Source organism: Canis aureus, chromosome 1, assembly GCF_053574225.1.
Source record: "Canis aureus isolate CA01 chromosome 1, VMU_Caureus_v.1.0, whole genome shotgun sequence".
Lineage (NCBI taxonomy): Eukaryota > Metazoa > Chordata > Mammalia > Carnivora > Canidae > Canis > Canis aureus.
Window position 1 is genome coordinate 57,367,087 of NC_135611.1, and position 22,096 is coordinate 57,389,182.

Below are 22,096 nucleotides of genomic sequence, written 5' to 3' on the forward strand. Positions count from 1 at the left end.
GATTACATGTCCTTGTTCCCTTGTAGTAAGGTGGACCAAGAGACTGTGCTGAAGCATTTAAGAGCTACCGGGAGACCCCCACCCCCAGGAGCTAAGGATCTCACTGGTGCCTCTTTTATAAGAGCACTAATCCCACTTAGGAGGACTCTACCCTCAAGACATAGGCACCTCAGAATGTCCCCACTTACTAATACTATCTTCACTTTGGGGGGGTTAGAGTTTCAACATATGAATTTGGAGGGGACATATTCTGACCACAGCACTGTCTGTAATGAATGAGAAGAAGGAATAGAAAATGACCCGAGACAGGAAGTCATGGAATTATCCAGACCTTCCCAAGACGCAAATGTTTGCCTAGGATAAGAATGTAGACACAGAGATGATGATCTATAGGTTCATCATTGAAAAGCAATCCCTAAAGAGGGGAGAGTTACTTCCTAAAGGAGCAGGGTGTGGAGCCCCCAGAGCTGGAGCAAGGAGAATATGGGGCTCTTAGGAAGGCCAAGACTCTATCTAGAAGACAGTGGTGTCCCCCTGGCCTGGTTTTCTAGTTGCCCTGAAGATTACTTGTCAGTGTATATAGGTGAAAAGCCATTTCAATTCACTAATGAATTCCCAAAGTGCTTTCTAATATCTGCCCCCCACTCCCTCCTCCTCCTATAAGAAAAGACCAATAACACTTTAAAGGTATTTCCTTTCTTTTCTTACTGTTCTTGTATAATTTGACAATAGCCCCTCAGGAAAGGGAACCTGGGATAAATCAGAATTCTGTCTACTAGGAGTCACCTCCCCTTCCCTAACACTCTGTGGCTCAGTCAGGAGCAGCTCCCAGCCTACATTAAACAATATCTTAACTCACCCAAATGCTATTGGTTTTCTGGATTTTCTCCCATACATAGAGGGCTTTTAATGAAGCTAGACCAAAACAGGTAACTTCTGTAAACTGGGGAAAAACTAGTCTGGATCAACATTTAAAAGAAGTGATGGTGATTTCTAAACAGCTGGAAGCTGAAGGTCCTGCTGTCCTTCTTCAGAAGCTCTACTACCTAACCATTCAACCACCTCCATTCTTCTCCACCTGCCTTTCGTCTCTGCTTTGTTCCTATGCCATTATGGGTACCTAGAAGACCCTACAGAGCACAGTTGAAGCCCTCTCTGAAGCAAGCAGAGGCTTCTTACATCTCATTTCCCTCAGGCTTGGATAAATGCCACCCAATCCCACCTTTCCATCTGGTCTTTTCTTCTTCTCCTCCTACTGCTTTTTTGCCATCTTCCAGTTCTCAAACACTCCAATCCTTTATCTTCTATATCCTTCAAACACAGTCGGTTTCTTCCTTGGACTTACTACTTTTGGCAAGAAGAGGTGAATTATTGGCATTCCAGGTTCAAGGATCAACCCTTAGTATAAGCTCTGTGTGCACAGAAGGAAGGACAAACAAGAGCCTGTGAAATTACCTCTTCCTGGACTTGTTCTTCAGAGATTCTCCATTAGATCAAAACATTTCATGTTAGCATTTCTTAATTGTAGAAGGAACACATGCAGGTTAAAAAAAAAAAAAGACAAACACTAAAGAAAGATAAGCAAGTCTCTCACCCTGCCTTCATTCACAACCTTCAGCCTTACTTCTCAGAGGTAAACATTTGACAGTATTTTTTTAATCCTGCAGAATATCATACACATCAGCAAGGGACATGCATATATTTTCTTTTTTTTACACAAATGTACGACATGCAACGTTTTTATCTTTTCCAATTAACATGTCAACTCTGTCTTTTCACTCATATCAGCACATACAGATCTACCTCAATCATAGGCACCTACTTTGCATTCTATTGCATAGATGTGAATGTTTTAAATATGCAGATCTTTCATGTGATATATTCCTTTTAAGTGTTATTTCATTTATGTATTTTAAATAATCTCTACACCCACTGTGGGGCTTGAACTCATACCCCTCAAGATCAAGAGTTGCATGCTCTACCAACTGAGCCAGTCAGGCACTCCTTATGTGATAAATTGTTTTAGGGAGATTTTTCCTTTATTCCTTTAATCTTCTTTGCTATTTATTATTATTATTATTATCCTTGGAAATCCAAATCTTTGATCATAGTTCACAAACTAGTAAACTGAATTTAACAGCAGAGGAACTGGGCTTGTGATGAAGCAAAGTATAAGTAAGTGGCCATTGACAATGAAGCTCTAGCACACATTAAAATCACCTGTGAAATAATTTGAGTCAATGGAAAAACATTATGTAATTTACCAAAATTCCTAATAGACTTTTTTTTGGCAGTTTTAGACCTTTATTTGACAATCAGCAATTAGTTCTCATCCACATTAACTGCCTGTAGATTTTTGAAGGTGGTGACAGGTACATGGGTAACCAACATATAGGGCTTGTTTGGTGAATATTCATCCACATTATGTTTTCTGGACAACTGCACGTGGATACGGTATGGAACATTCCTTATTCCTTTGGCCCAGAGAGTGTGGTTGAGCCTGGTGTCAATGCACACATCTGGAGTTCCCATTTCCTTCACAGCAAATTTCCAGATCTCTTTGAGTGCCTGAGGGGCACGCTTCTTGAAATCCATGCCATGGGTGCACTTGTGAATGTTGATGGTGTATTCTCTAGTCACTACCTCATTGATGGCGGAATGTCCCTTCTTCTTCTCCTCACCACCTTTCTTTGTGGGAGCCATTCTGCTGGGTCCTGGTTGGAAAGGAGGCTAGACCTGACTTTTAAGAGCCATAGAAGGATGGACACCTGGGTGGCTCAGTCTGTTGAGTATCTGACTCTTGATTTTAGCTTGGGGTCATGATCACAGGGTCATGGAATTGAGTCCCATGTTGGGCTCCACATTCAGCACAGAGTCTGCTTAAGATTTTCTCTATCTCGGGGCAGCCCTGGTGGCTCAGCGGTTTAGTGCCGCCTTCGGCCCAGGGTGTGATCCTGGAGACCCGGGATCGAGTCCCGCGTCGGACTCCCTGCATGGAGCCTGCTTCTCCCTCTACCTCTGTGTGTGTGTGTGTGTGTGTGTGTGTGTCATGAGTAAATAAATAAAATCTTTAAAAAAAAAAAAAAAGATTTTCTCTCTCTACCCCCTATACCCTCTGCTTATACTCTCTCTTTCTCTAAAAAAGAAAAAAAAAAGGAACCATGGAAGGAAAACTAGAACCTTTTATAGACTTATGGTATCAGATGATGACGATGATGATGACAACAGTAATAATAGCAAAGACTGGCCATATCTAGGCTCTCAGGGTTAAAATAATCATCTTTTGTTTAAAAAAATTAGTGTGTGAATCAGTGAATATTTAAAATTTTGTGATAGGTTTGGAAAATTCATGCTAAGAAAAGGGGAAAATAATCTGTAAAAAGGTCACTTGAAATGTAATGGGATTGCCATTTTAACAAATGACATTCCTGTGTCTGGGAAAGTGTCTGATCTTTCCCTCCTTCTGCTCTATACTTCCATTGAAAGAACTTTTATAAACATTCAAAAATCTTAATAACAGGTTCAGATTTTCAAATACATAACATAATATGTCCATAAATTATAATGCACAGAAAAGTATTCTTTAAGATTAAGAATGTCAGATCTAAATTTACTTGTTATATTTGGCACCTAAAGTTGTGCCTTGCACATGGTGGATATTTAAAATATCCATGAATTTTGATTTGATTCTCATGGGTGGGTCTTGAGACCAGGATCAACACTTTTTTAGAATCTAGAAGTCACATTCCAAGCAGGGTCATACCATTAGTCTGAGTTCTCAAAAATGTTTGAAAACTAGCTCACTTGAAAACAACTACAAAGACCTCTTAGATTCACAGTGTGGAATTCTTTCAAGAGTTTCTTTTCTAAGATTTGTTTTGTGGCTTCTGAACCCCATTCCTGACAATGATGATGATAGTGCCAAGAAACAAAGTACTACCGTTAAAACAAAATCCATAACTATTGGTTTTCCAATGTGCTTACCATGAGAATCTTTCACTCATTTTATAAAAGCTAAAGTAAATTGGTGTTAAATTATAGATTTTCAAAAGTGTAAAAGTCTTTCAAATATTACTTGGTCTACTCTCAAGAGAAAATTCTTGAATCCTGTCCACACCATTAGTATATTACTCTATTGCTACAGAGAACTGAACTTCTCAGCAATGTCTTCTCCAAACAGAGCCAGGTATAGAGGACTGAGCAATCTTCAATAGACTCAGAACTAGAACCATCCACTGCTTCAGTGATGGCAGGGGTAGAGGTCAGGGTACTGGACTCATCTGCTGGGACTGGGAGAAAATTCAGATTGGCAGGCAGAACTCAGACTCTCACAATTACAGGAACCTGTAATAAGCACAGGGTGATAATTAGTATCTGGGAGATACATGACCGGGGGAGCACAGTGGTGGCAACCGCAGGAGGTAGTGTTTGGAGACGCGAGCAGATAGCATAATAAGTCAGGATGCAGCTCAGTCTGAAAGGAGTTTCAGGGGCAGGACTGCAAATCGCATGCTCTGGTGTCTATAAAGCCCCTAAACCTGACCTTCCACCTGCAGCTCTGCCCTCATAATGTGCCAGCTACCTGCTCACCTTTAATATTCCAGCAAGCTAGCTTTCTTTCCAACCATAGACTATCGAGCTCCCTTGCATCCCAGAGCCTAGGTCATTCACATCCATCCTTAAATACCCTCTCCTTACAAAGGCTTTCTCAGGACACTCTCTACCACACAATTCCATTTAATTATTTGCATAACCTTGAGGAGTTTCCTCCTCGTTATTTATCTCCACAGTAATGTAAGCTCAATGAAAGGAAGGTATTTGTTTGTCTTGTTTCTTATTGTACTCAATAATACCAGGCACTTTTGTAGGTTCTTATCATATTCTGGGGGTTTATTAAACATTTAAATGAATGACTGAATGAACAAATGAACTGATTAATACACTGTTAACAAATTAATTACTCTAGCTGGGATAGGAGACTGACAAGATGGAAATTTCTGTAACTAAAAATGTTTGAAACCAAATCCTTGGGGCGTCTGGGTGGCTGGCTCAGTGATTGAGCATCTGCCTTTGGCTCAGGTCGTGATCCCAGAGTCCTGGGATCGAGTCCCACACCGGGGTCCCAGCAGGGCACCTGCTTCTCCCTCTGCGTGTGTCTCTGCCTCTCTCCCTGTGTCTCTCATGAATAAATAAATAAAATCTTAAAAAAAAAAAAAGACATCAAATCCTTGATGGAAGAGCAGGATCTAGGAAGAAGAAGAAAGCTATCACCAGATACAAAAGTATTCATAAATGAAGGGAATGAACACAGATGGCAGGAGGGAGGTTGGGGGAGGAGGTTGTGCTGAGTAGCTTGAGCCTCAATGGAGAATAAACTATTAGAAGAATGGAAAAGCCTGGGTTTGGACATTGTAACGGGAGAATGCCAGCCAACGCTCCCTCTCGTTTTGAGAAATGTGGGAGAACAAAATAAACCTTATTCAAAAGGACAGAGGGCACATTTTAGTTAGGTGACAGTTAAGGGAGATTTGGCCAAAGCCATCTGCATAAAGGTTATGGATACAATGGGATTTGTTCACGATGGTATATAGAAAGTGGGGAGTGGGGAGGCAACATCTTTAGGAGATGTGTGGTGGGAGGGAAGAAGAGGCTAGCAGTAAGAGAGGCAGAGTCACCCGAGGGACAAGGGAGGAAAAAAAATTGTTTTGAAATGTAGGAATAAAGAGATGATCATCATAGCAGAAATGATGCGCCTCAAATACAGAACTTGGCTGCAAGTTCACAGGAAACTTTGCAATACGCGGTTTAATCTCAGAGGAGAGGGCACCAACCATCCTGCCTGACAATTTGGACTCACACATACAGCATAGCTTTTCACTTAAATGCTACAGAATCATGGTTTTGTGGCAGGCACTGGTAGTGGGAGGTAGCTACGAAGGCAAGTTAGGCTAAGAAAAGACTAAGACCTTTCTTCCCCCTTCTCTAACAATTCACACGGTTGTGTAGCCCACTTAGTCTTCCCAAGTAAATACGGCAAACCCAGTGGATGGGTACTGACAGTAACCAGTTCCCTGTGACCTGCCCACCAAAACCATAACCAGACACCCTCCTTGTAGCACGGTGGACTACGAAGGGCCCACCAATTCTCTTAAGGGGGTAGAAGATCACTGAGTCACTGAATAAAATCCTTGCTCTACAACCGAGCATTGATATGGATTCTTAAATCATACGCAATTATGTGTTGTCTATTCCCAACATTGCAATGTAAGAGGTAATCCGTCACATTAAACACTGGTTTAATGGGATACATCCTATCAATAAAGGTGTTGTACATATGCTGCTCAATGTGCTTGTCTCAACTGATCTTGAAAGGTGAGGACTATCATCCCACTTTTACAAATAAAGATACAGTGGGACGCCTGGGTGGCTCAGCGGTTGAGTGTCTGCCTTTGGCTCAGGGCGTGATCCTGCTTCTCCCTCTGCCTGTGTCTCTGCCTCTCTCTGTGTGTCTCCTATGAATGAATAAACAAAATCTTAAAAAAAAAAAAAAACATAAGAGTCTCAGAGGGGTGAAGTTATTACACACACACACACAGTGCCCCCCCTGCTCCAAAGCCTATGTTTTTTCGAGTACACCTCACCTCACTCTGGAGCCACACACACGGTAAGGCTCAGTTTCTCAGTAGTGGTTACATTTTGAGTCAGAGCAAAGCTGCTTTGAGGAAAGTGAAGGTGGAGGAAACATGGTGGTTAGATGTAGCTGCAGCTTGAACTTTTGGGGGATCAATTAGTGTTTCCTGAATAACCATGTCTCCCCTGCCTCTCCACTCACCTCTGATCAGCGTGGTGGTCACTAAGAACTGGACAGTCGTCCAGGGCCTGGCAGTGTTGGGGCATACCTAATAAAAGAGCCAACCCAATACACTCAGTCTAATGTTCTGTGGGTGATCAGAGGCGAGAACGGTCAGTGTGAATTAGGCTGGTGATCTGTCCAGAAGGGGGACAGGAAGGGGACAGAAGATCACGGAGGTCCTGGGACTTGAGCTGGGCTTTGTTGTGAATCAGCTTGTAAAAGAGAAACCAGAATTTGTCCCTTGAGTGTTTCCTGTAAGTGACTAGGTTTTGGGTAATCGTCTGGCCTGAGTGGGAGTTGGCCTAGGAAGGGGGGTGGCTGCAATAGGGGAGATCCTGGCGTTGTCTGCTCACACCTAGCTAAAATTTACTACTCTTATCATCGGGCAGCCGCACTGATTCGGGAAGAGTAAACAGGGTCCCCCCAGGTGGCTTGTCGGTTGGGTGGAAACAAAGGTGACAACCGGAGGGGGTCCGTCCTCAGTCCAGTCTCCGAACTGTTGCGAGAAAAGTCGGTGTGTCAGCCAGAGTGGGTCCACTTGCAAGAAGAAAGTGAAAGCTCTCGGAGGCCGGTGAAGCCCTCTTCCCCTGTCCGGAAGCTGCCCTTGAGCAGCCTGGAAAGCCCCAGAGCTTGGCCCACCCGGAGCCCTGCAGCAGCAGCAGCACCAGCATCGAGGCCCAGCAGCAGCACCAGCAGCAGCACCAGCAGCGACAGCGAGGCCCGTCAGCACCACCAGCACCAGCAGCACCACCAGCAGCACCACCAGCAGCACCACCAGCAGCACCACCAGCACCAGCAGCACCAACAGCACCAGCAGCACCACCAGCAGCACCACCAGCACCAGCAGCACCACCTGCACCAGCAGCACCACCAGCACCAGCAGCAGCACCAGCAGCTGCAGCACCAGCAGCACCAGCAGCGGCAGCGGCGGCGAGGCCCGAGCCCGGCGCCCCATGGAGAAGCTGCAGACGGTGCTCGACCTGCAGCTCAAGCAGCACAGGGCGCTGGGCTACGGCCTGGTGAGCCTCCTGACGGCGGGCGGGGAGCGCCTGTTCTCCGCCGCCTTGTTCCAGTGTCCCTGCAGCGCCGCCTGGAACCTGCCCTACGGCCTGGTCTTCCTGCTGGTGCCCGCGCTCGCCCTCTTCCTGCTGGGCTACGTGCTGAACGCGCGCACCTGGCGCCTGCTCACCGGCTGCTGCGCGCGCAGCTCGCGCTCCCGCGCCCGGGGCTGCGGCGCGGGGCTGCGGGGCGCCGTGGTGTGCGCGCAGCTGGGCGCCTCGGCCGCGGTGGCGCCGCTCACCTGGGTGGCCGTGGCGCTGCTCGGGGGCGCCTTCTACGAGTGCGCGGCCGCCGGGAGCGCGCCCCTGGCGCGGCGCATGTGCCGGGGCCGCGCCCCCGCCTGCGAGGCCCAGCTGCCGCTCGCGCCCTGCCTGCCCGCGCAGGGCCCCGACGCGCAGGGCCTCCTCAGGGAGCTCAAGGCGCAGTCGCAGGTGAGGCGCGGGCGCGGGCGGGGGCCGGGGGGGGGCGGGGGCGCAGCCTGCACCGACCCGGGCGCGCGGGGCGCGGGGGCGGCCAACCAGAGCGGCGAAGGCCTCGGGAAAGGGAAGGAGAAGGAGGGAAGGCGCGCGCGGAGCTTCAGGCCCCGCTCGGAGCCCGAGAGCCAGCCCCGTGGTTCTGTCCGGGTCGCGCTGCGTGTCCCGCTGCAAGCGAGCAGAGTTGCTGCAGCAAAATGGGTCGTCCTGGCCCTGAGGCCACCAGCCCGCACTCCTTCTGGGCACTCGCGGCTCCGAGAGTCTTGAAAACGAACGCTGGTTTCTTTGGCTTCGCCGAAATTCCGCGTTTGGGATTCTGGCGGGCAGATGGGCAGCCTCCTCCCCGGGCCCTGGACCCTGGACCCTGGACGTGACCTGGAAGGCGGCCCGTCCAGCAGCTGCATGGGGGGCTTGCGAGGTTACCAACCCCTTCTAAAACTGTTGCTTGTTCGTCATAATCAACTGTGAGCAGTTCAGACTTTATGGAAGGATTTTTTTTAAAGATTTTATTTATTTATTTATTTATTTATTCATGAGAGACACAGGCAGAGGGAGAAGCAGACTCCATGCAGGGAGCCCGATGTGGGACTCGATCCCGGGTCTCCTGGGTCACGCCCTGGGCTGAAGGCAGGCCCTCAACCGCTGAGCCACCCCGGCTGCCCAGATTTTAAAACTTGTTTCTCAAAAAAATGTGACTAAATTGCTGTTTTGTTGTGTTTTCCGAAGGTGCTGGGCTGGATCCTGATAGCACTTGTCATCATCTTCCTTCTGATTTTTACGTCTGTCTCCCGATGCCTATCTCCAGTTAGTTTCCTGCAGCTGAAATTCTGGAAAATCTATTTGGAACAGGAGCAGCAGATCCTTAAAGCTCAGGCCACAGAGCATGCCATGGAACTGGCAAAAGAGAATGTTAAGTGTTTCTTTGAATGCTTACACCCAGAGGAATGCAATACCCCCAGCATGAAAGACTGGCAGCAAATTTCATCTCTATATACTTTCAATCCGAAGGAGCAGTACTACAGCATGTTGCACAAATATGTCAACAGAAAAGAGAAGACTCATAGTATCATATCTAAAGAAGGAGATGCAGTGATTCCTGTTCTTGGCTTTGTAGATACACCTGGTATAAACATAAACACTGCTGCTGAGTTATGACCTTATTAATGAATACACAGAAAGTGCTTTTGAGTTATTGCTTAATTAAAAAAAAAACGTTGGGGGATCCCTGGGTGGCGCAGCGGTTTGGCGCCTGCCTTTGGCCCAGGGCGCGATCCTGGAGACCCGGGATTGAATCCCACGTCGGGCTCCCGGTGCATGGAGCCTGCTTCTCCCTCTGCCTATGTCTCTGCCTCTCTTTCTCTCTCTGTGACTATCATAAATAAATTTTAAAAAACTTAAAAAAAATAAAAATAAAAATAAAATAAAAATTTATAAAAAAAAACGTTGGTATTGTCTGATTGCTTTTTTCCCCAATTTTTCAAATTGTGAAAACAATTTTTAATCAAATAAAAAATTATAACTTTACCTATTTATTATATTCATTATATTAAAAAAGGAAGCAAAGTCAAATGATTCACTCAAAGTGACAAACTGGAACTAGATCAGAAGTTTTTTAATCCCTGGTCTAGGGTCCTTTTCACTGAATAATAATGCTGTCAAATAAAAGACCTCAGTAAGCAAAATCTAAAAGAATGAATGAACTCCTGACCTTTCTTCTAGGTTATCTAATGTTAATTTCAAATTCACTTTCTTGCAGATAACACACTGTTTGGAACATTGAAATACCTCCTGCAAACAAAGAAGCAAAAATGAAAAATTATGAAAAGGAAAGTAAAATTTAAAAAATATGAAATGTGGAAAACTAGGATAATTGCGAGCAAAACTGTTGGTTTTCATTTGTAGAATCAGAGGGAAAATTTTAAAGCCGTTTATTATGGGAAATTTCAAATATGCACAGAAGTAGAGAGGACAATGTTATGAGCTTAGGTACATTCATTACACAGCTTCAACAGAGCCATGTACTCTGTGTCTACACAAATATTAATCATACTCTAAATGTGGTTCTGCAACTTTTCACATAAAATATCATTGTTCCGTGTCCATTTATAATAATTTCCCTCATAAGAAATTACGGCATAGTATTCTATTGATTTGTAAGATATGGTCCCTTTTTTGTTAAAAAAAATACGCATAGAAATATACATACACGTTCACAAAGTATATAAAGATATGCACCAAATTGTCAAATTTGGTCAATTCTCAAGACTAATAATGAGGCAAAGGATTTTTTTCTTTAAACCTCATGTGTTTTTGATCTTTGGATTTTTTTTTTTTTTTTTTTTTTGTAATGAATGATATAATTCATTAGAAAAGAAATTAGAATAATTTCTAATATAATTAGAAAAGATTAAAAAGAATCCTTAGAAGGGTGTAGGGCTCTACACTCAGCAGGAGATTTTATGTGTCTCTCTTCATTTTGTTTTCACAAGTTTGTGGGATACCCGTGAAATACATCACTCACACTTACAAGTGAGGAATTGAAGGTTAGAGTGGTTACGTTACTAGGCCAAGGTCATACAGTCACTGGGAGGCAGAACTAAATCTAGGGGACTGAGCCTCTCTGGATTGCGTGGTTCAAAGTGGCCACTTGGTGTTTTTATTACTGGGCCAGGTTTTTCCCATTTTAGTCCACATGCCCTCATGAGCAGAACAGATGTAGATGTCCTTAGTGACCCTTAATGTTTTTCATCTCATTCAGGAACTTGGTAACTGTTGATAGCTGTGACCACTTTGAATAAACACAGTGATATCTGGACACAGAAGTTATTTCAGGGTGGGAACATGGTCACCACTGTTTGGTAGGAAACTCTACTCCTAGGAGCCTGGCCCCATACAGACCACAGTATGGGTTCACAAGCATTTCTACACTCTGTTGACCCTTGAACATTTGGGGCTTACCCACATAGTGGGGCTGAACCCCACATAGTCGAAAATCCATGTATAACTTTTGACTCCCACTCCCAAGCTTAACTCCTAATAGCCTATTGTTGATCGGAAGCAGTAATAACATAAACAGTTGATTAACATGTATTTTGTATGTTGTATGTATTATTTACTGTATTCTTACAGTAAAATAATCTAGAGAAAAGAAAATGTTGAGAAAATCTTAAGACAAAATATATGTACAGTATTGTACTGTATACAGAAAAATCCACTTAGAAGTGGACCCGTGTAAATCACATCTGTGTTGTTCAAGGTCCAGCTGTAGTTATTTGCTGGCTCACCAAATGATTCTTATAATAACCCTGGCTTTTTTTTTTTAATAACCCTGGCTTTATGTTGCCCTAAAGGCTTAACCTTAGAAGAGATTCAGACATGGCACCTGCTAATAATATTTGCTGCGAAACAACCATATTGTTTTAAGAAATGATTCCACACAGTGTTGAGTTCAGCAAGATGAGACCATTTACAGAGCATAGTAAGATCAGGCATGGTCTCTTTTGCTCCATTCAAAACCATGGATAGAAATATCAATGCTCTACAAACCGACTAAAGAAGCAAGTCGAGGAAGCATCTGCAAAAAGAATTAGCCCCCTACACAAATGTGTCTGGCCAAAAAACATCTTGAAACCCCAACCGTAGGTTTCATAACACCAGGTGTTATGTAGAAACATATCTACCAGGTGGCCTATTGTAAAGAACTCTTCCTAAGATAAAAGATGGAGAAATGTTCCCTGAGTCAGCCCCAGCAGCCGCCACCATTGTCTATTTTGTCCATGGCAAACTCCCACTGAGCGCCTACCGTGTGTCAGACACTGGGTCTGCCCTGAAAGTAGGCTGTTGGTTGATTCTGTTTTGTCTCTTCCTCTTCATTGCCTCCTTACGCAATCTCTCTTGTGAACTGCAAAATAAGGACTACGGAATTGATTATATTACATTCTCATCTAAGGAAAGAGAACTATATCAAAAAAAGGGATGTGGTCTGTCAAGATCCTTTGCCACAAGGAACAAAACATTAAAATCCTCCAAAGGAAATTTGTATAAGATTAGGCAATTTTTTGTCATTTAAAAATTGTGGGATATCCAGCCTAGAGAAGAGTATATGAAGTATTTGTGTGCATTTTAAAGAATAATTACACAGTAAACATCTATGTAACCACCCCCGAGGGGAAAGGAAGAGTACCTCTCCAGCAGCCCAGAAAACCCTGACCCTACCCAAGTGTCACTTTACAGTTTCAACTCTTTCTGCCTGAAATTGGGGCGGTGTGTGTGTGTGTGTGTGATAATTTCCTTCCTTTTATTTATAGTTTTGCCACTTTTTTTGCATTCCTAAATTATTCATGGTTATTTTTGTCTATTGTTGAACTTTTTATGAATGAAAACATTCTCTAATCAACTCTCTAAGTATTACTTTATCCTCTTTTTTGTTTTTATTTGATGGATTCATCCATAGTATGTCTAGAATAACCTATTTATTTTGATTGGTGGATAGTATTCTACTACATGAATATAGCAAATCCAGTTATCCATTTAACTACTGATGGACATTCAGTTTGTTCTCAGTTTCTGGCTCTTATAAGCAACGCTGGAGTGAATCTTCATGTATTTGAATTCTGGTATACATGTGTAAGTGTTGCTTCAGAATGTGTTCCTGGAACAGATGGAAGCATGAGGGCATATACATATTCCAATTTGCTAGATAATATCACATGTTTGCCATAAGGGTTGTGCCAATTTACACTACTATGAGACTTCTCACTGCTTCTCGCTGACAACACTTGGTATTTCCAGTTGTTTACTGTTTGTCTCCCCGGTGAGTATGTAATGGTATTTCTCATTGTGTGCGTGCTTTTTAAAATCTCTTCAAAATTTATTTATTTGCGAGAGAGAAAGCAAGCGGGGGCAGGGGGAGGAGCAGATGGGCAGGGAAAGAAAGGGGAAAAGAATCTCAAGCAGACTCTGTGCTGAGTTTAGAGCACACAGGGCTTGATCTCAAGACCCTGAGATCCTGACCTGAGCCGAAATCAAGAGTCAGACTCTTTACTGACTGAAACACCTAGGCACCCCTCTCATTGTGGGTTTTTTTTTTCTGTAATCCACTTTGAATTTATTTATTTATTTATTTATTTATTTATTTATTTATTTATTTATTATTTGTTATTTTTTAATTTTTTTTATTGAAGTTCGATTTGCCAACATATAATGTAATACCCAGTGCTCATCCCATCAAGTGCCCTCCTCACTGTGTTTTTTAACTCACATCTTCCTAACCATTAAAGCTTTATGGCATCTTTCCTTGGTTTACTAGTTGTTTGGATATCCTCTTATGAAAGGCCTATTTAAGCCTTTTGCCCATTTTATTTCTATTTGGGTTGTCTGTCTTTTTCTTATTGATTTATATTATTTCATTGTAATTCATCCATCTAGACTAACAGATATTCACTAAATGCTTACTTTGTTCTGGGCACGTTCTGTGTACTTGGGATACATCAGTAAACCAACAACAAAGACGCTGCTGACTTTGTGAAGCTGGCATTCTAAGGGGAGAGAGAGAGCATGAACAATAAGGATAGTAAATAGGCAAATAATTGAATGTAAGGAAGAAAAGAATATGGGGGGGGTAGAAAAAGGAGAACATTAAAATGCTAGAGTTCTGAGAGCTGTTGTCTTCACTGAGCAGTTGCCTTTGAGCCAAGCCTTGAAGAGGTGAGGACTTAGTTGGTGTGGCCTAGGTAGTGAGCTAGGGGACAGAAGGAGGCCATGGGGTCTCTGGGCTACTGTAAGGACTTTGGTTTGGTTTTTACTGTAAATGAACTGAATAACCACACACATTCCATACAAAGCATAAATCAACTGATAACTGAGTTAGACCATTGGATACACTGAGATAATCAACAGAAAGCAAGAGCATGTTAATTAAAAAAAGAGGAAGTGATGCCCTCTTTTAGTCTACAGACAGCCACAGTCCTGGAGTTAGGGAAATGATGCCCAAGACCTAATGAAAGATGTTACTGTGGAATTAAATCAGATGAAAAGTATATGTGTATGTGTGTGTAGATCTGTGTGTGTGTGTGTGTGTGTGTGTGTGTGTGTGTGTGTGAGTGCTCTTATAGTGCCGTGAGGACATTTTTGAAAGGTTTTTTCTTTTTCTTTTCTTTTTTTTTTAAATGGGAGAGTATTAACTTAAGGAAACTTGGTTTGATAGGTTATTTATAATGGAGATAATAAACGAGCTTCTATATTCAAAAGAACTTGTGTACTCAGAGATTGCTTTTAAAACTTTGAGGGTCATTACTTTTTTATACCATACACAAAAGCATATTCAAAATGGATGAAAGACCTAAATGCAAGACAGGACCTATAAAAATCCTAGAGGAGAACCTAGGCAGCAACCTCTTTGACCTCGGCCACAGCAACTTCTTACTAGGCATGTCTCAGGAGGCAAGGGAAACAAAAACAAAAATGAACTACTGGGACTTCATCAGGATAAAAAGCTTCTGCACAGTGAAGGAAACAATTAGCAAAACTAAAAGGCAGCCTACAGAATGGGAGAAGATATTTGCAAATGGCATGTCTGATAAAGGCCTACTATCCAGAATCTATAAGAACTCACCAAAATCAACACCCCAAAAATAAATAAAACAGTGAAGAAATGGGCAGAAGATATGAATAGACCCGTCTCCCAAGAAGACATACAGATAGCCAACAGACACATGAAAAAATGTTCAACATCACTTATTGTCAGGGAAATATAAATCAAAACCACAATGAGATATCACCTTACACTGGTCAGAATGGCAAAAAATAACAACTTAGGAAACAACAGATGTTGGCAAGGATGTGGAGAAAGGGGAGCCCTCTTGCATTGTTGATAGAAATGCAAACTGGTGCAGCCACCCTGGAAAACAGTATAGAAGTTTCCCAAAAAGTTAAAAATAGAGCTACTCTATGACCCAGCAATTGCACTCTAGGTATTTGCCCAAAGGATACAAAAATGCTGACTTGAAGGGTCACATGCACCCTCATATTTATAGCAGCATTAATAACAATAGCCAAGCGATGGAAAGAGCCCAAAATCTAACTGATGAGTGGATAAGGAAGATGTGGTATATAAATACAATGGAATATTTCTCAGCCATCAAAAAGAATGAAATCTTGCCATTTACCATGATGTGGATGGAACTAAAGTGTATTATGCTAAGCAAAATAAGTCAGTCAGGGGACACCTGGGCGGCTCAACTGGTTAAGTGTATGCCTTCAGCTCAGGTCATGATCCCAGGATCCTGGGATTGAGCCCCAAGTCAGGTTGCCTGCTCAGCAGGGAGGAAGGAGTCTGCTTCTCCTTCTCTCGCTGCCCCTCTCCTCTGCTCATGTCCTCTCTCTTTCAAATAAACGAATAAAATTTTTATTTAAAAAAAGAACTAAGTCAGCCAGAGAAAGACAAATATCATATGATTTCATTCATGTGTGGAATTTAAGAAACAGATGAATATAGGAGAAAGGAAGGAAAAAACTAAAATAAGATGAGAACAGAGAGGGAAACAAACCACAGGAGACTGTCAAGTATAGAGAACAAACTGTAAGTTCCTGAAGGGGAGGTTAGTGGGGGGATTGGCTGACTGAGGGATGGGCATTAAGGAGGACACTTGGGATGAGCACTGGGTGTTATATGTAAGTGACGAATCATTAAATTCTATTTCTGAAACCAATACTACACTATATGTTAATTAACTTGAAAATAATTTTAAAAATAAAAAATAAAATAAAATAGACCCAATAGCATAATAATAGTGATAATTTTTGGATTTCATTAATTTTCAATTTAGGTTAAATAAGTTTTGAATTTGTCACATTTTTTAAATGTATTTATTTACTCTAGGAATTATTTTTTTTTGCAGTAGAATTTATGATATGGCTTTTATTTACCTTGATATACATATATCCAGGTAAGATATATATATATCTTATATATATATATATATATATATATATGATTATATATCATTGTAAGATTTATATATATATATATATATATATATATAAAATTGTGTGTGTGTGTGTGTGTGTATACAATTTTGTTTCCAATCCAAATGATTACATGCATTTGATTTTGAAAGACTTGGAAAATAATTTAGAAAAATAAAACTCTGTGGGTCACTTTAAAGTTATTCTCCTTGTCAAGTTTGGGGCCCCACTTAACCAAACCCCTCATGTTCACAATCAACTTCTTGATACATTCATTTTCAGTTGTTCAAGAAACATCCAAACGTATATTGAGAATACCAACTGAACGTGGGAGTCTTTATAATGCCATGATTAATAGCTCAATCATTGAAAACAAAGTACTATAGACTGGGTGGGTTATAAACAACAGAAACATTTCTCACAGTTCTGGAGGCTGGGAAGTCCAAGATGAAGACACTATCAGGTTCAGCGTCTGGTCGGTGCCCACTTCCTGGTTCATAGATAGCTGTCTTCTCACATGGTATAAAGGACAAGGGAGCTCTTGGGGATCTCATCTGTAAGGACACCAACCCCATTCATGAGGATTCTGCCCTTATGATCTAATCACCTCCAAACTCCATCACACTCAGTGAATTGTGTTATTTGTGAGAACAAAGAACTTGGGGTACCACCATTTTTTTAAAGATTTATTTATTTATTTTAGAGAGAGAGAAAGGGAGGTCATGGCTTAGAAAGAGAGAAAGAGAATCTCAAGCAGACTCCCCTTTGAGCGTAGAGCCCAACATGGGGCTTGATTTCATGACCCTAAGGTCATAACCTGAGCAGAAATCAGGAGTCATATGGTTAACCAACTGAGCCACTCAGGCATTGGAGCACCATCATTTTATAGCATGTAGTCATCAAGACTGCTCTTTTCCAAGAGGGAAATTATTTCATCTTTCAAAGTTGCTTAAGCTGCAAATACACCCTGAGAAATGGCCTGGGTTAAAAGCAGTCAGAGCCTTGCATTCTTGGCATACTAGTGAGACATGTGAGAGCATGCACAATATCTTCTGACTTTCAAGACCTCTTTCAAATCACACTTCCTACTCAAAGCCTTCCCCAATGTCATCAGTCCATAGTGACTTCTTTCTCTGAACTCGTATGACTTCACCTCTCAAAGTCACTGTGGCACTTGATCGTATACCTCTTTGTATCATAACTGTGTTTTCTCAGCATGATTTTATGCCTTCTGAAGATTTTTAGAAAAGATTACCTTACAAATGCACAAAATAGTAAAAAAAAACTAACAACAACAAATTTCAATAATTTCAAGTTTTCAATATTTTGAGATAAAACATATAAAGTATGACAGATGTTTCTTAAAATTTTAAGAGACACAGTATATAACCATGTAATAAATCTGCACTTATCATTCTTGGACTTGAAAACCATGTGTTCACAAATCAGGTGATCTCTTATATTATTTGTTGGTCTTTGTGTATGGCACTGCATTTCTTAAAGACAGATTATAGAATAAGAAAAGCAATTGTATAAATATATTTTAATATTTTACTTATACATAGTAAAGAAAATTTAGAAGACGAATGCTTTTTATTGTTTTGTTAATTTTTTTCATGGAGTACCCACTGGCAATTTGGGTTTTGATGTTCCACAGAACACAGTTTGGGAAACATTACCTCAGATAATCAGAGGCAGATGGAAAATCAACTGTTATTTGGCTTACTTTGCACAGTCTATCCAAAAATAGCAACTTGGATAAACTCAAGTCTGAGACATGGTCAAGCTGTGGGGCAACTTTTTTCAAATGTCCAAGCAAGTAGATGGATACAATCTGGATTTATTAAACCATACTTTATTTCACAGAGACCAGATCATCATGTGTTTAGGTATCTTTAAAGATACTTAAAAGCGCCTGGAGAGAGGGCAGTGCATAAAATCAAAAACAGATGTTTTGCCTCTCAAAAATCAAAACAGTCCGAACCCCTTTCTCAGCTCCCAGCTCCTCTGCTCAAGATTTCTTGATGAGATGACTGTTCCCATTCAATTCATATGCAATCGAAGAAGACTAACTTAAAATCAGTCCACATTCTTTAAGTCTGTTTGCCACTGTTCATACCAAGAGAATCCCACAATTTTCCAGCCTCATAAGCACAGTTATCCCAGCTAGCAAACTGCCTCCCTCTCCTTGCAGATGCATGATGAAGCTTTCTCTATAAAAGTCATTCATTGTCTTAAAATCTAAACATTTATTCCAGATCCTCTATGTTCCCCCTCCAACTTGAGACTGAATAATTTACACTAAGACTTGGTCAAAGGATGATTGGTGGTGAAAGACAACTGAAAGAGGTACTTCTGGTTAAAACGGTTGGGCTGAGGCACGCCTGGGTGGCTCAGGATGGAGTGTCTGCCTTTGGCCCAGGGTGTGATCCTAGGGTCCTGAGATGAAGTCCCACATCAGGATCCCCACAGGGAACCTGCTTCTCCCTCTGCCTATGTCTCTGCCTCTCTCTGTGTGTCATGAATAAGTAAATAAATTCTTTTTTTTTTAATTTTTATTTATTTATGATAGAGAGAGAGAGAGAGAGAGAAAGAGGCAGAGAGAGAAGCAGGCTCCATGCACCGGGAGCCCGACGTGGGACTCGATCCCAGGTCTCCAGGATCGCGCCCTGGGCCAAAGGCAGGCGCCAAACCGCTGCGCCACCCAGGGATCCCAGTAAATAAATTCTTTAAAGGAAATTGTTGGTTTGAAAGTACATGTTCAACCACAATAAAACAAAGCAAAGGGATTTTTTTTTTTTTCACATCACAAAGCAAGTAGAGAAGAGGAGAAGAGAAAGCAAGACAATTTTTGGAATTTGGAAAGCAGATGGTAAATGATAATTTTTCTAATGGGCTTGAGAAATCTAAATCCCAAGACAGAACTGGAGAAAGATAAAAAATGATATGATTGTGCCATGAGACTTTTCTTTAAAAGCTCGGGAATCATTTTGTGTTTCAGGGCTCTTTGCAAGGGTACTTGGCACGAAGTTGTAGCAAAGCAGTAACCGCAGTTGCGTCGTTTCTGCCTTCAGCTTCAGGATGTTTCCCATGGCCAGAAAGGCTCAAAATCTTCCCGAGTTCAAAGCATTCCACAAACAATGGCAAGGCAGTCACCAGAAATGGGCACCTGATTTCCATGACAAATATGGTAATGTTGTATTAGCTAGTGGAGCCACTTTCTCTATTGCTGTATGGGCATATACAGCAACACAAATTGGGATAGAATGGAACCTGTCCCCTGTTGGCAGAGTCACCCCTAAAGGAATGGAGGGATCAGTAATCCCAGCTGGTGTAATAATGAATTGTTTCAAAACCAACTCATAATTGATGCCAAGTGAAACACTGTGCACCCACTAAAAAATGGCATGATTTAAGAAATAAAGTACATTTGAAACCTTCAAAAAAAAAAAAAAAAGCTTAGCAATCAGCAGCACCAGTCTCCTCTGGAAATGCGGGTGGTATGGGGGCTAAAAACAGCATTGGCTGAAAGCTTGTTTAAGAAGAATTGGTCCCTCAGGTCTCTGCCCCTATCCCAAGTGGCTTGGCAACTGCTTCTCTGTACCCTAGAGAAAGATGGGAATTTCAATCTCTTCATACGGTTTTTCAAAAAGATTTCTGAACTAAGGAACACTTGGCTAGTTGCAGGCGGGGACATTATATTGAACAAATGGAAATTAAGTTAAAATGTGCATACTGAATTTTTATTTCCCCAACCTTCTTACCCAACCTGGCTCCCAGAACGCTGGCTTTCAGGCCTTTATTCTCCAGGCTGTAGGTCAGAGGAGCCATATCTAGTAAATCTAACCACCTAAGAAAAGAGATTTCAATAAAACAACCCATTTTGAGATTCACATTTAAATTCCCCAACTTATTATCCTATATTGAAGTCCATAATCAACAAACTCTACCAAAGTTTGTATTTTATCTGATTTGAGTGGACAACCAGGGAGCTTCAGAGATTTGAAAGAAGTAAAAAAGAAGTCAAAACAAAGGCTTGTTGGAAAAGGCTGCTTGGAAGAAAAAAATTGTACACATTTTTTTAGGTTTTATTTATTTATTTTAGAAAGAGAGAGGGTGTGTGCATGTGCAAGCAAGTTGGAGGAGGTTTAGAGGGGCATGAAGAGGGACAAGCAGACAAGATTCTGAGCTCAGAGCCTGATGCGGGGACAGTCCCATGAACCCAATATCATGACCTGAGCTGAAACCAAGAGTTGAACACCCAAATAAATGACTGAGCCATCCAGGTGCCCCGAAATTATATTCTTCTAAGAAAACTTAAAAAAAAAAAACCACCATAATGATTTTAGAGGTATAAGAGGAGACATTACATATATGAAACAAGAATAGAATAGTATTAAAAAAATTTAGAAAACAAAAGAGTCCTTGGAGATTAGCATGATAGCAGAAATTAAAAATTCAATAGAAGGATTGGAGGATACACTGGGAGGAAATCTTCCAGGAAGTAAAGGATTAAGATAAAGAGATGGGAAAGAGAGAAAAGTAAAGAAAATTAGAACACTCCTTTAGGAGATCTATCATCCTACTAAGAAGATTCCAGGAGAAAGCAAGGGAAATAGGTAGAATAGAATAAGATATCATCTAAGAAATAATTCAATACATTTTCCTCAGATGGAAGAACATGGATTTCTAGATTGCAGAGTTCCATCAAGGGATCAGGAAGTGGAAGGATATGGACCTCTCCCTCATAGAGGGCATGTCTCTGCCTCTCTCTGTGTCTCTCATGAATGAATAAATAAAATATTTTTAAAAAGGTAAATTTTAAAAGAAAAGAGAAACAAGAGAATTACTAAAATAATCATTAAAATGTATGGAGAGAATCTGCAAATGTTACCAATGTTCCTAATCAGTGCTTTACATCTTTTACAACGCCAAAGTCCCTTTCAGGGGTCCTCCAAATAAGGTTCTTATATCTACAGAGAAGAAAACCTACATGATATTACCTTCCACTAAAGATTTTCCCATGTTCTCTGAAGTGATCAAAAATAATTGTATGACTGGAGCCATATGATCTGTCTGTTGAGAAGAATTTGTGTGTGTGTGTGTGTGTGTGTGTGTTCTGAGATAACACAAAATCTTTAGTGACCTCTTTAATTAGTTCTGGTGACTATTGTATTTTCTCTATTGATTTAAGGTATGAAAAACAATACTCTGGTTATTGAATAGGTTTTTGTTCATTTTAGCCTTTCCTTCTCTTGGCAATGTCACTCAAAAATTTTTGAAGCAGGAGCCAGTGTGATTTAATAAATATGCATCCAGCATCCATTGTACAATTATAGCCTCGTGAGGGGGGCAGCCCCATAATCAAATAATTCTAAAGTAATGAAATTTGTGTGAAGAGTAGTGTTTGTACATGTTGGAGAAGTAGTAGAGTGACGATTTGCCCTGGACCATTCTCAGATATTTATGTGAGTGAGGCAAGATATAAACTAAGGAGTTGAGAGAGGCAAAAAGGGAAGGTTTTAGAGAACATGAGCCCTGAAGAGGTTTTTGGAAGATGAATTTTTGCCAGGTGTACAAGCAGGGAAAGAACATTGCAGGAAGAAGGAAAACCATGTGAAAAGGCAGAGCCACGAACAGCGCTGTGTATTTAGGAACCACATTACGTTAGCATTGCCCTGTACGCAAGGGCTGGAAAGCAGGGTAGAGGGTGGGTCACTGAGGGCTTCGTTTTCATCATGGGGAA

At 41.5% G+C, this 22,096-nt stretch overlaps 1 protein-coding gene and 2 pseudogenes across 1 annotated transcript; 2 read left to right on the forward strand and 1 right to left on the reverse strand.

Moving 5' to 3' along the window:
• Positions 1–2,162: 2,162 nt before the first annotated feature.
• On the reverse strand, positions 2,163–8,033 carry LOC144315623 (large ribosomal subunit protein eL31 pseudogene; annotated as a pseudogene).
• On the forward strand, positions 7,674–9,768 carry CALHM6 (calcium homeostasis modulator family member 6). Its single transcript, XM_077900438.1, has 2 exons — positions 7,674–8,343; positions 9,112–9,768. Exons 1-2 carry the CDS (start codon positions 7,807–7,809, stop codon positions 9,538–9,540), a joined length of 966 nt encoding a protein of 321 aa, XP_077756564.1. The 5' UTR covers positions 7,674–7,806; the 3' UTR covers positions 9,541–9,768.
• Positions 9,769–19,416: 9,648 nt separating this feature from the next.
• On the forward strand, positions 19,417–19,777 carry LOC144285659 (cytochrome c oxidase subunit 7B, mitochondrial pseudogene; annotated as a pseudogene).
• The last annotated feature ends 2,319 nt before the right edge of the window (positions 19,778–22,096 follow it).